This window comes from Osmia lignaria, chromosome 12, assembly GCF_051020975.1.
Source record: "Osmia lignaria lignaria isolate PbOS001 chromosome 12, iyOsmLign1, whole genome shotgun sequence".
NCBI lineage: Eukaryota > Metazoa > Arthropoda > Insecta > Hymenoptera > Megachilidae > Osmia > Osmia lignaria.
This window is the reverse complement of record NC_135043.1, coordinates 2,854,634-2,869,210: the sequence shown is the minus strand read 5'-3', so window position 1 is coordinate 2,869,210 and position 14,577 is coordinate 2,854,634. Positions and strand designations below refer to the sequence as shown.

Genomic DNA, 14,577 nt, shown 5'->3' with positions numbered 1-14,577 from the left:
AACGACTTCGCTCGGTACGGCTCGGACGAACTCGGCTGGCCCAGGGCCGCATTAAATGGGAGGACGCCCCTCAACACTTCCGCCGTCTGATCGTTTAATGCGCATCCCTAAACTGTTACAGAGATCTATAAAACGATTCTTTGCTAGGGCCTTGGTGAAAATGTCTGCTACTTGGGACTCCGTTGGTACTGTTACGTCGCAACTCAGGGAGGCAATTAAAACTACACGGTATCACTTCCACACACGTTAGGTTTATTGAATTAATAACTGAGTTTCGGATAATGGTTCGAATCTCGCACGAGAACTAACTACTAAGCGATCGTGACCCTTGCTATGAAGTCGCCTGGCGCAGAATGCCCGCCCGGGTGTGGTTTTTTTATTATATGTACGAATATGTTGCGCAGTTTCGTTCGCGAAGAAGCAGCCCAGTCGTCGGATTCTTATGTTTCTATGTGTCATCAGTTTCTGGGCTGCCGTACCGTGGGAATAGGGAATGCAGGGTGTTATCTCTGCTAGTCAAGCTAGCAGAGGTTCTCGCCTAACACCCCCTTCCTTATTTTTGATTTTACTTGTGAAATCAAATAGGAGGCACGGTGAAGGAAACGCGATGTTTCTTTCGCCGCGAAGGTTGTGATAATTTATTTTCTTCGGGTGGTAGAGGAGTGGGTTGGAGGTTGCAAGTTTCTGGTGCGTTCGCTGTGTATACTACAGATTGGGGCGCTGACCCGTAGTGGTTGGTCCCGTTTGAATTGGTATTAAGACAGTTATTGCGTGTACAGGGTTTAAATAGACAAAATATTAAACGCCATAATTTAAATTTTGAAAATATGTACAATCCTATCATTATGCCTAAGGCTCCTATTAGTGTTTGTAAGATCATCCAGGTGCTTTCGTTTCTGGTGATGCTACGTGTGTGTGTGGAAATCGAATGTGCCTCAGAGATGATTTGGTCGAGTGATTTAGATGCCAATTTCAAGTCGTTGTTAGTTATTAATTCTTTTCGCAGTTCTGGTACGCGTGCATAAGCTTTAACGGTGTCGTCTAATTTCGGTATTGTAATATTGGCGAGGCCTAATTGTAATTGCAATTCGTTGTGATTATTTATAGTTTCGCTAGAGTATAACGTTACGGATGCAGTATGTCCGATACAACCTGCTTTGATTTTAATTTTGTTTACTCCGTTAAGATGGTGTGAGATGACGCGGTTAGAATCCTTGCATGAAACGTGGAAAGAAATTAGATAGTAAGATGCGGAGATCCATTCTTGATTCGAGTATAGTTGTATCCAAATAGGGTTTGTATGTGTAATCATTTTGGCTGGACAATCTTTATGGTCTGCTGGTAAGTTATGTAAGGCACGTTTTATGCATGGATTTGTTAATTCTGTGGAGAGCGAAGGTGAGTGTCGGGCACAGATTCGGAGGTCGGAAATTTCTATGCAATGATCTATGTCTCGATCGCTGATTATAGAGTAGCTACGAGAATCTCTTTCGACTAAAATATATTGTTCTTGGGTGTGTAGTAGATAAATGTAATCTTCAGTTATATGTGGGAGTGGTATCATGGAGTACAAGGCGTAAATTTTTTCTTCTACGATGGGGATTTTTAACTCAAAGCAGAGCTTGTATGAGTTTAACACAAAAACGTTAACTTTAGCGATTCGTAAAAACTTATAAGCAAATTCATTTGTGTTAGAAAATATCATACGGCTAGAGCCATATTTTTGCTCGATGGTTCGTAAAATTTCGCTTAGTTGATCAGGTTCTAGTAACAAAGGGTCTATTTTTCCTTGTTCTCCATTAACTACAATTGATCGCAGGTTTTCAATTAATTCGTTATGTTCGGTGATTATTTCGCTTAATTCTAGTAATAGTTCGAGTGTATTCGTGCGTTCATATATTCGCTCTATGTTCGCGTTGGTATAATTGTTGATTTTGTTCACGTATGTTGTAATTTTATCTTCAAATATATCTTTGTTTTTCAAAATACTTCGAACAATTGTGGTTTCGTTTTGAATAAGGACGCTCAAACGCTTATTGTCTGTGTACAGCTTATCTATCTCGGAGTTATAATACTGGGCGTCCTTTTGACTAAGGGTGCCGAATAAAATATTAGCTAGGTCGCCGATTGGATTTAACCAACCGCGTTTCACGCGCTTACGTTCTACCTTTTTATATCCTAGACTAGTTAGTAAAGTATTTTTATGATTAAAACTACGTTGGAAGCGATTCGACATGTGTCCGTAGAGTGATGGCGAGAATCCATTACCTTCTGTGTGGATTGGGTGATTCAATGCTTCACGGATTGTCGTTTCGACCGCTTTGATGTCTCGGAGATCCACGAAGACCAGTGTTTTCCATTCGTGATGGTAGAGTCTCGTGGTTCCCACCGGGTCGAAGTAGATGTTTGGAAGGTTCGTGAGTTTCTCGATCTCGGCCATCCCTTCGGCGAACCCTCCTTTCCATAGGAGAAAACTTAATCTAAAATAGACGAAAGATTAGCATATTTAAGTCTGTTAAGGTGGACTAATGTATCTTTGCCATTTATATTAAGTAAAGCGTTCAAGTCTCCATGGAGTTGTTTGACCTGATATGGCCCAAGATAAGGTTTCGTTAGTGCGGCAAGGCAGTTTCTGTTTTGGTTCTTTAACCATACCCAGTCTCCTGGTTCAAGTGATAACGGTTTAATCGTTTTATCAAACCGTTTCATGGTTCGTTCCTTGCTTGCAATAATTGCTTCAGCAGCTTGCTTATGCATTCGTCGTAGTTGTACTCGCATTTGTTGTACCAAATCCAAATAGGTGGCTTCCGGTTCTTCTTCCAATTGATTCATGAGGGGTGGGTCTTTGCCAAACGCAAGTGAGTAAGGTGTAACTCCCGTTGATGAATGGGTAGTTGAATTGTATGTGAATACGGCTCCTTGCAGGTACCTGCTCCAATGTTCGTTGCAGCGTTCTTCTCGAGAGAGTTGGGTCTTCAAGAAGTCTTTAATAACTGCGTGAGCGCGTTCAAGCGAGCCATTAGACTCTGGTCTAAAAGCTGTAGTGTGTTGGAGGTCGAATCCAAGCATATCGGCTAGATTTTCCATGAGATTACTGGTAAAATTGGTTCCTAGATCCGTCAGTACTGCTTTAGGAGTGCCATAGCGTAGAATCCAAGTGTTCAGTAAAGCTTCCGCTGCCGTTTCGGTTTTCTGGTCCGCTAAGGGCTTGGCTTCGAGGTATTTTGCTAACTGGTCTTGCATGGTTAATATGTATTTCATACCTTTGGAGTCCGGCTCCAACGGTCCAACGATGTCAATCGCGATCTTATCGTTGAAGACCATTGGCGTATCAGTGATTCGTAAAGGCATCTTGGTTGGGTTTCGAATGATTTTGTTCTCCTGGCAGATTAAGCATTCAGATATGTACTTACTTACATCTCGGTGTAAGCCTATCCATGTGTAACTTCTCTGTATAGCCGCTATGGTTTTACGGATGCCAGCGTGTCCTCCAAGCATAGTGTCGTGCGCTTGTCTGATTATTTCAAGCTTTTCCGCTTCCGTCTCCGGCGTCCTCAGATCCTTCGTTAGCAAAGTCACGCGGAGTGACGGGTCTTGAAAAAAATTAATAATTAGATCTTGTATTTGTCTTGCCTTACCTGGCAACAGGCACAACAGTCCGGCATAATCGACAGTGATGCGTTCTATTTCCTGTGCAATTATCGTGTCTCTAATTGCCTCGAAACTAGCTTGTAGGTTTTCCATAGTAAACTCTGGCCAAGTTACTACGAAGGAATGTTGTTCGTTAAACTGCACGTTTGGTTGACCCAGGTAGAATTCGACCATTACGCTGTCGTCATCTACTTCTTCTGAGAACACAATGTGTTTTCGGAGTGGTCTTCTCGCAGACTTTACTACGAGGACGACGTCGTTGTGATGATCTATGGGGTTACGGCTGAGCGCGTCAGTATTCGTATTCAGACACCCTTTCTTGTATTTAATTTCATAATCATACTCCATCAGAAATACCCGCCAGCGTTCTTGCATAGCCCTTGGCTGTTTACTTTTGTCCATGTAGGGAATTGGCTGGTGGTCTGTCAAAATAGTAAACTTCCTTCCATAAAGATAGGGTCTAAAGTGTCTCACACTCCAGACTATGGCTAACGTTTCCTTATCTTTGGTGGAGTATTTTACTTCGGCTTTATTGAAGGTGCGACTGGCAAAACTTACTGGTCTTTCTTTCCCGTTTTCATCCTTTTGCGCCAGTACAGCTCCAATACCGTCTCCGGATGCATCGACTGCTAGAATAAATTCCTTTTTAAAGTCTGGGTACATTAGCACCTTATCACTCACCAACAACCCCTTTAATTTCTCGTATGCCTTTTGATGGACCTCGGTCCACTCAAATTTCGCATCTTTTTTCAGCAGTGAATTCAGCGGTTTCGCAATCTGAGAGAACCTGTCGATAAAGCGTTTATAATAATTAGCTAAACCGAGGAACTCTCTTACCTTTTTAGTCGAATTTGGCACTGGGAATTCTTCGACAGATTCCAGAGTTTCTGGATTGGGTTTCACCCCGTCTGGGGTGATTATATGCCCCAAGAATTTTAGCCTCTCACTGAGGAACTCGCATTTGTCCGGCTGCAATTTCAAACCAACTTCGCGAAGTCGATTTAATAAGGTTTTCAGTCGTTCTCGATGTTCTTCGGCACTTTTTCCCCAAATCACTATATCATCCACAAAGACCAGGCAAATCTTGCCTTTCAGACCTCGCAAAGCCTGGTTCATCATCCTTTGGAATGTGGCCGGGGCATTCTTCAAGCCGAAGGGCATCCGATTGAACTCGTAATGCCCATCATATGTTGAGAATGCTGTTTTCGATCGATCCTCGGTCTTCATCGCGATCTGGTGAAATCCAGAGGCCAGATCGAAGGACGAAAAGTATTTTGCGTTCCCCAACTGGTCGAGTATCTCGACAATGTTTGGCATCGGGTAAGCGTCTTGAACTGTCTTTGCGTTTAAGCCTCGGAAGTCTATTACTATCCTCCACTTCTTCTTGCCACTGGCGTCGGCCCTTTTTGGGACTACCCAGATCGGCGAGTTGTACGGAGATGTGGATTCTCGCAAGATCCCTTTCTCCTTCATGTCTGCGACTTGTCGGTCAATTTCGTTTTGGTGGTGAGGTGGGTACCTGTACTGTTTAGAATTGATCGGAACTTCGTCTAATGTAGGTATCGAATGCTCAACAAGTTTCGTTACCGGCAGTGAGTCCCCTGGGAGTGAGTACACATCCTCGAATTGCCTCAAAATCTCCCAGATCTCTTCTCGTTCTGTGTTATCTATTATATGATCTAAACGGACGTTTTCTTTCAATTTGGTTAATCGCTCTTGACTTACCGTTAGGTTGAATACGCGGTGAATGGTGTGAGTTAGTTCAATAGTTTTACGTTTGACGTTGATCTTTGCCTCCTCCTTTTCAAGGAACGGCATACCTAGCACTCCGTCAACTTCCAGCGGGAATTCGTTCTTGACGATTGCCAGTTCGTGTTGCTTTCCTCCTAATTCCAAGAGAGCTGCGTATTTTGTGTTCACTTTACCATCGGTTACTCCCGCAAACTCGTTAGGTTTCACTTTCCATGGCATATGAGCGCGTTGAACTAAACCACCTTTAATCAAATTGAGCGATGCACCGGTGTCGATTAGAAATCGTCCGGTAATTGGTCTTCCGTCTGCGTCGGTTCCGACTCGGATGTTGACTCGCAGCTGACTTCGTGTTGGTCCGATTCTATATATTTGATGTCTGGGGGTTTTTGATCGCGGTCCCTTTGAAAATTTCTACAATTACTTGAGTAGTGACCCTGCTTGTTGCACTTGAAGCAGGTAGGGACAGCTGTCCCGGAGGATTTCTTATCGCTCTGTCGTTGACCGTCGTATCTAGGTCGCGATGCGTCACCGCTACGTTTCTCTATACCGCGAGGTCGACTCTTATCTCCCAGATGCACATACCTGGACAACTCCTGACACAGTTCTTCTTCTCTCTCTTCCTCGTAGGCTATGCTTTGTGCGAGCTTTAACGTCCCCGGCCTGGCTTGGCGGACCGATGTTCTCCATGGTTGTGACAAATTGCGTATAAAAATAGCTAGTCCAGCCTCTTCTTCTGCTCTGACTAATGTTCTTTTCTCTTCTGGCGTAAACTCCTTGTTGTTATTGATGACCTTGGTAATATCTTGATGGATTTTATTAAAATGTTTGTCGTAGTCTTTCACCTTCCAGTTACCTTGCCGCAAGTGGTTCCGTTCATTTATAAGCAGTTCCTTTGAACGTCTTTCACCGAATTCTTCCATAACTGCGTCGCACAGTTCGTCTACATCTCTGAACTCGCGATTTCCTAAGAACTTTTCAGCGTCTCCCTTCATTTTGTGAATAATGAGGTGGTGGAGAAACATTTCCTTATTCCTTGCGACGCTCAACCCTGCTTTTATACCCTGAATCCATCTTTCTACAGTTATATTGTGTCCATTAAACTCGCTAACGTGTCGCAGGGCCCTATCGGTGTTCCGCTCGTCCTTTTCGGCGCTTCTCCTTCCTATCGAACTATCTGTGACGCTATTATCGCTCTCATCCTCGGTGAGTGCGATGTCTTCGTCGTGAAGATCGGGTTTGGCACGAGGGCGTAACGCGCGAATTTCTTCCTTGATTTTACGCTGCTCCGCTATGAGTTCTTTTTGTTTTTGTATAAGGGATTCGAGTTTCCCTAACTCAATTGAGTTTTGATCGGCACTACCGCCAGGCTCGTCGGTGATGTCGTTAAGCTTGACAAACTTCTTCATGTTGATTTACAAAGACGTACTTACATGCAATACTCCAGCATTGGTGGTTTCCTTTTCTGTTGTTGGGTCTCGTCGCGGTGAGGTGCCTCAGCGCTTCCTCTTATCGAGTTAGGATGTGGAGATCCTGGCAGGATCGCCAATAAATTGTTCCTGTTACGTCGCAACTCAGGGAGGCAATTAAAACTACACGGTATCACTTCCACACACGTTAGGTTTATTGAATTAATAACTGAGTTTCGGATAATGGTTCGAATCTCGCACGAGAACTAACTACTAAGCGATCGTGACCCTTGCTATGAAGTCGCCTGGCGCAGAATGCCCGCCCGGGTGTGGTTTTTTTATTATATGTATGAATATATTGCGCAGTTTCGTTCGCGAAGAAGCAGCCCAGTCGTCGGATTCTTATGTTTCTATGTGTCATCAGTTTCTGGGCTGCCGTACCGTGGGAATAGGGAATGCAAGGTGTTATCTCTGCTAGTCAAGCTAGAAGAGGTTCTCGCCTAACAGTACGAATACGATGTCTATTTCACCGCTTTCAGATTTTTCGCGAATGAAGTGGAACTTAACATCTATATGCTTCGTCCGTTTATGAAATTCGGGATTTCGAACGAGACGAATAGTGCTTTGATTATCTACATACAGCTTTGTGGGTTCTCTACACTGGTGTCCCATATTCTTTAGCAATGTGCGAAGCCACACAGCCTCTTTTGTCGCAGTCGCAGCTGCGATGTACTCAGACTCGGTGGTACTGACGGATACTAGTCTCTGCCGTTGAGACGACCACGTGACAACTCCGTTCGCGATATAGAACGCATATCCGGTCGTCAATCTACGCGTTTCCACGTCGCCCGCGAAATCCGCGTCGGAATATCCGGTTAGTTCTACTTTCGAGCCTTTTTCACGATATTCAATTCCCATGTTTGCTGTCTTAACTAGATAGGAAATAATTCGTTTCACCGCCCGCCAATGACTTTCGTCATGATCATTGAGATACTTGCTTACCGCGTTCACCGCGTACGCGATATCTGGACGAGTTACGATCGCGAGGAACATTAGAGATCCAACCGCTTCACGGTACGGTACGAGGTGCTCGGTTTCTTTTAATTCTGCTGGACACAAGACCACGTGAGGATCCGCCGGCACGGAAACCCCCTTTGCTTCGCTCATACCAAATCGCTCGATAACCTTCTTTGCATACGCAGCCTGATGTACGAACAGAGATTTCTTTTCCCGATCTCTATTGTGTTATCTCGAATGCCTCGCTGAGAACTTTAATTATATTGTCTACTACTTTCGCTGATTTTGACGCTACGATGCCGTCGTCGACAAATACTGCGAGATACACCTTGAAATCCGCGTGGACTCCGGAAAAGATACATTTATCTGCGTCTGTTTCTTTTAAATTGAACTGTTTCAGAAAACTGGAAAATTTCTTATTCCAGCAGCGCGGCGACTGTTTCAACCCGTATAGCGATTTCAATAACTTGCACACCACGCGCGAATGTTCACTGTCTTTCTCACTGATCTCGAGCCCTTCAGGTAACTCCATACGGATGTCTTCGACGAGCACTCCGTGTAGAAATGCAGTTCGCACGTCGAACTGCACTGCCTCAAGGTCCTCCTGCGCGATGATGGCCAGCAACACTCGAAGAGAGTCATATCTCACAACCGGTGAGAAAGTCTCCGAGTAATCGATTCCTTGTCGCTGCATGAATTCCCGCGCGCACAACCGGGCCTTGAATCGTGGCACGCTTCCTTCGTGGTCTCGTATGACCTTGAAGACCCATTTGGAGTCTATGAGTCTATCCTCGGGAACATATGGAACGATCTGCCACGTTCCATTCTTCTGGTGAGCTTGAAGCTCGTTTTTTATCGCCTCTCTCCACTGAGAAGCTTGCGGACCGGATATTGCCTCCTGGTATGTCGACGGCACGTTGAATTCTACAAAATTTACCTAATAGCGTGCAGGCAAACGCAAAGTCGCCCGACTTCGCAACGTGCGAGGTGAATCGATTTGTTGTTGGTTTCCTACAGCCGCATTTTCCCCGAGAGCTGCCTGCTCTCGCATCGTATTGACGGTGGTCTCGCCGTCGGCATCTGTGTTGCCTTCGTCGGCCTCGTCACCGTCTGCTTCCTTGTTCCCGTTCTCGTTCTTGTGCTCAGCGTCTTCGTCCTTCTCGGACGATGGCAGAAGTACCTCGAACTCTGTTGTCGGTACGATTGAGTTCTCGTCGGTTGCCTGTTCGTTAAATATCACATGTCTTGAGATGGATACAGTTTTATTATGTGGATCATACAAGCTGTAGTTGGAAGATTCGCTTTCGTATCCCACAAAGACTAGTTTCTTTGCTCGGGCTTCAAATTTGGTCGTTTTCTGTTTCGGCACATATGCGTAGGCGTCTGAGCCAAATACCCGCATGTGGCCGAGATTCGGTTTCTTCCCGGTCCACAGCTCATATGGCGTTTTGCTTCCGCCCACACGTGACCGTCCCGTCCTGTTGAGTGTGTAGACAGCCGTTGCCGTTGCTTCCGCCCAAAGTTGCGCAGGCAGTTTTTTCGCTTGCAGCATTGTCCTTGCGCACTCGACGATGGTCCGGTTGTCCCGTTCTGAGCGCCCGTTCTGCTCTGGTGTGTATGGAGCCGTAGTCTGAAGAGTGACCCCTTTTTCCTTCAAGTAACCTTCCATTCTGGCGTACCTATACTCGGTTCCATTGTCGGTGCGAAGAACTTTTATCCTACGCCCGAACTTGTTCAGGATTAGCCGTTCGACTTCTTTGAACCGCTCAAAGACATCCGCTTTATGCCGGATGAAAAACACGAATCGAAACGCGGTTGCGTCGTCCTTGAAAAGTACGTAAAAACGCGCACCACCGAGTGACTGAACTGGTACCGGACAACACACGTCACTGTGTATCAACTCGCCTGGCTGAGTCATAGCTCTCGTACTCTCTTTCTTGAATGGTAGCTTGTGTAATTTCCCAAACTGACAGGCCTCACAGAAAAAGTCCTCTACGTTCTTTACACTGACTCCGTCTATCGATCCGTTTTTAACCAAGTCACACAATGCACGTTTGTGTATGTGGCCGAGTCGCTTGTGCCACACTTTGAGATCCAACGCCGTCACGTTGATCTCTTTTCTCACACTCTGTATAACATTCTGTATAAACAGTTTGATTGTCTGACACCTGTCGCCTCGACTCTATCTCCGCGCGATATCTCGACGGTGCCGTCTTCGAATCCGACGCGAAAACCCTTTTTTGTGCAGACCCCTACTGAAACGAGGTTCTTGGTTAGCCTTGGAACGAGTAGCACGTTTTCAATAAGTCCGCTCTCCCATTTACCGTCTACGAGTTTTTCTACACGCACTCTGCCTATGCCAGTCACTTCACACTCGCCGTCGTCACCTAACGAGACTTTCTCGCCTTTTACCGACCGTAGATCTTCGAGCCATTCCCGTCGACACGTGATATGTTCAGACGCGCCACTGTCGATAATCCAGACGTCTTTCGTATCGGCAGCGAGCAATTCACGAACCTGCTCGACCGACGCTGGACTCCGTCTGTCACTCGCGGTAGGCATCTTCCCGCTCTTTTCCCGCGACCCGACTACGAACGCACACCCGGCACTTGTTTGACTACTGTTGTTATTATTCTCACCTTGGCTCTTCTTCTTCGGGCATTGACTGGCGTAATGTCCTTTCTCCTGACACCTGTAGCATTCGATATTTGCTTTAGACCGCCTTTTTTTCTTCTTGTCGTTACCGTCTTTTGATCGCGGATTTCCTTTCGGATTGCCTTTTCTAGCGACTGCTAATGCGCCCGCCGACTCGCCCTCGTCGTTGAGACTTTGCTCCTCTCTTATCAGCCGCTCCAGCAGATACGAGACCGTTTGCCTCTCGGGATCTACGCTGTCCCAAGCCGTCTTGAAGACACTGTATTTAGATGTTAAGCTGGATAGAATTTTTGCTATGATCGCGGAATCAGAGATCTTCTCACCGAGATCCATCAGCTGACGTGCCATGTTCTGCACTGCCGTGACATGATGTATCACCGAGTCCGTCGAATTCATTTTGTACGAGTAGAATCTTTGGGTCAGCGTCCCTACATTCGACGCCGATTTCTGCTCGTGCATCGCGATCAATTTGTCCCACATTTCCTTTGAGGTACTACAGACGATGATGCTATTTACTTGCTCGTCCTCCATGGCCGACGAAATGATCGCCATTGCCCTTGCGTTGTCCTTGATCCATGTCTTCATTCTTCCCGCGTTTGCTCCTTGCTCGTCGGGCGGTCTCGTTCTCGAGCCGTCTACGACGTCGAAAATTTCATTTGCCAGCAATACAGCAGTAAGCTGGAATTTCCATACTTGGAAATTTGTACCGTCGAAACGCTTGACCGACTTGATTAAACTGTCGTCCGGCATCTTCACCGTGTCGACACACCAATTCGCGAAAACCAATACGTTTGCCTCGATAATCGCGAGAAAAAAAACACCGCTTAATTGTCTGTGATTATTCTTTTACACTCGATGCTTGCACTGTTCTTTCGAAAACCTGTGACTCTCGCCACGTGCCTTGCTCGACATACAAGATGGCCGCTTCAAGACCGAATCTGCCGTTCCGCACGTCTCTACCAACTACCGTTTCGCAACTGCGAATCTCCTTGTCTTTCTCTCTCACCTTTCTTTCGGCAAGACAATATACCTCGTAACTGGGCCCATAACCTGTTAACGCAGACTGTATTGTTTGGCCGGACACAGAGAGGAAATTGCAAGGAGACGAATAAAATATTCTTTTACCGTTAAATGCGTTTGAATTTATTCGACTTATTGTCTTTGACAGAAAAACGTTACTCTTGATCGACAGATAGATCGCGACTAGTGACGACGCTTTTCGATGCCGGTATTGTGTGACCCGAACGACTTCGCTCGGTACGGCTCGGGCGAACTCGGCTGGCCCAGGGCCGCATTAAATGGGAGGACACCCCTCAACAGTAATAAACATTCGAAGGATCGAATCCAAGCATGGAGCGATGATAATCCGAAAGAATAATTTTTATTAGTGCAAGGCTTGGAATTGACGAGGTCTAAATTATTCATTTCAGTTGGCAAGGCATTGCATATATAACAGCGCATTGCTGATTTAGTATTTGCGATAGCATTACAAATTTTATTGTCCACCATAGTTAAAGCCATGGCATATTCTATGGAAATATTATTTATTTGAAATGGTCTTAAAGTTTGGATTTCATTGTTTATTTGATTGATCTCCTTTTCTATTATTTCCTGCGATTCTTTAATGAATTCAAATTAAATGAGTCTGCAAAACCATGATGATGATGGACAAGGATTAAACTTTATGAACGTAATGGCTTTGTAACACACATTATTATATTTTGTATGGATTACTATTTGCTTTTATGTGAAAAGAGAACTGAATTTTGTCGGACATTTAAGGCAAAATAGATAATTGCAATAACACGTACAAAAGTCGACTCACACCTGAAATCGTATACCTAAATAATTGATCGAAAAAAATGATTTTCAAACTTGGATAATCGATTCATATAAACTTTTATGTACTGAATACGAATCTGTAAACTAACACCCATTATACAATTATTCATTTTGCCTTAAATATCTGAGAAAATTCGATTCTATTTTCACATAAAAGCAAAGAGTAATCCATATGGAATATAATAATGTGTGTTACAAAGCCATTACGTTCATACAGATTAATTGTAAGCCAAAATACTAATGTAAAATGCGCTGTAGGATTTTCGCTGCGACTCACTGTACATGCATAAAACGCGGCGTGACAATACGTAACACTGACGCCTTTAAACTCTAATAATTTGGAAAGGTGGATGAAGGTGGAAATGATTCTTACATGGCTGTGTAAAGGAAGGTGTAATGAAAACATTCCAATTAATTAGAAAGCGGGACTCGTTGGGACTTGAAAGATATCCTCTTTCCATTATAAAAAAATTTGAGAACTTTCCTTACTTCATTCAGCATTGTTTTTTTAATACATTATGAATACTAATTTTTAATTGGTGGTATTCATTTTTAACACAAAAGAATGCTCTTTATTTAAAAAGGAAGATGGAGGAGAAATATTAAACAGGGTGGTTAGGATATTTCGATGAAAGGAAGCAGTTTTTTCCGGCAAAAAATGCTATCTTTGAAATAACCAACTTCCATCAATCGTTCCAGTTAAAATTTTCGTTATATTTTATTGATTTCTTCATTTTCGAAGTTGACCGACATTTAGAAAGCGATACATATTCAGTAGATATCGATTTGAGAAAGCTGACTTTTTGGCAAAATGTCACTAAATTTTTCGATCCGGCCCACTGTGCGCCAGCCACCGTGCCCAAAGCTGAAAGGCCTGCAAAAATGGGTACAAGTGCTGGAAAAAATCCCCTACGTTTTGCAACTGGAAGTTTCCGCGACTTCGTCTTCTTCTTCTTGTTACTTTTTCGCGGTGCCATTACTTTCTTCTTTGGCTAACAATATTCCAGCAACACGCGCAGAAAAAAGTATTTTCCAATCTGGTACGAATTCTTTTTGTGCTAATTCGAAGATCAAATGTGCATATGCACATCGTACGACTATCGTATAGGAAGTGAAATTTTTTCCTGGGATGTTTGGGTTTATATAGGTAGAGAGAGAAGTTGCAAATAATGCAATACATTATGATTTATTAAAGTATAATTTGTAACATAATTCAGTTTATTTTCTGTGTTAAGTTGCTGATAATGCAGCTGTTATTATTGCATGAATGCCTAAAGCTACTAATTCGCCATCGATGATTGAATTTCGATCGTAAAGGTGGCTCTCTTTAATATACTGTACAACTTCCGCATACACTTTTACATCCCCGTATCCCCGAACTAATGTTACAAACTCTTTAAATTTTTACTCCACCGAATACAGTGTATCATATAATGCATTATGTATTTCAATTATATATTTAAAATTACCATTTTCTCAAACGTTTTTCTCATCATACACATACATATATCTTTGTTGAACAATTTAAGAACTTTTTCACCATATAGCACTCCAAATTCAACACTTACATCGTTAAAGTTAATATTGTCGCGTGTATCTGTTGCATCTTCAAAGAAGCTGCGCACGTTATCTGCTTCAGCTACAATCAGCGACCACGTTACTATGCTCAGCTCGAGGTTGTTGTTGCGGCTGTCCGATAATATGAGTTGGGGATAAAACATGTTGCCGAGTATATTTATTCCAATTTCCAAATGCTTCGTACAAGAATCTGTCAACCCCTACCTTCTATAGTCGCGAATTGCATCGTCAGATTTGCTGCGTCAACAAAAACCTCATTTCCAAGACGTAGAAAAAATTCCGTTTAAGGTGGGAGGAGTCTTATGTCGTCTTCCGATAAGAAGAAGTAGTTCAAGGTTATGGGTGTCATATTTCTACCGACGGCAATGCCAAAAATAGTTCAAGGTCATGGGGGTGGGGGTCTCATAGGTGTCAAATTTCAGTTCAAGGTCATGAGGGGTGAGGTGGGGTTATAGGTGACGCCAAAAATAGTTCAAGGTCAAAAGGTACCCACAGCAGAAATATGATACCCCACCCCCCCGAAGGTGTCAAATTTCAGTTCAAGGTGCAGCGTTTCCCGGAGCAGCGTTTATAAAAAAATTATAGATGCAGATCCATATAAAGCACAGATTCGTGTAAAAAAAATTGAATGTACGAATCATTTATTGCGAAACTTTTGCAGAAAAATGAAAGAAGT

At 43.8% G+C, this 14,577-nt stretch overlaps 1 protein-coding gene across 1 annotated transcript; it reads right to left on the bottom strand.

Annotated features, from left to right (window-relative positions):
• Positions 1-7,292: 7,292 nt before the first annotated feature.
• Positions 7,293-7,976, bottom strand: LOC143305951 (uncharacterized). Its single transcript, XM_076691284.1, has one exon. It carries the CDS (start codon positions 7,974-7,976, stop codon positions 7,293-7,295), a length of 684 nt encoding a protein of 227 aa, XP_076547399.1.
• Between the last annotated feature and the right edge of the window lie 6,601 nt (positions 7,977-14,577).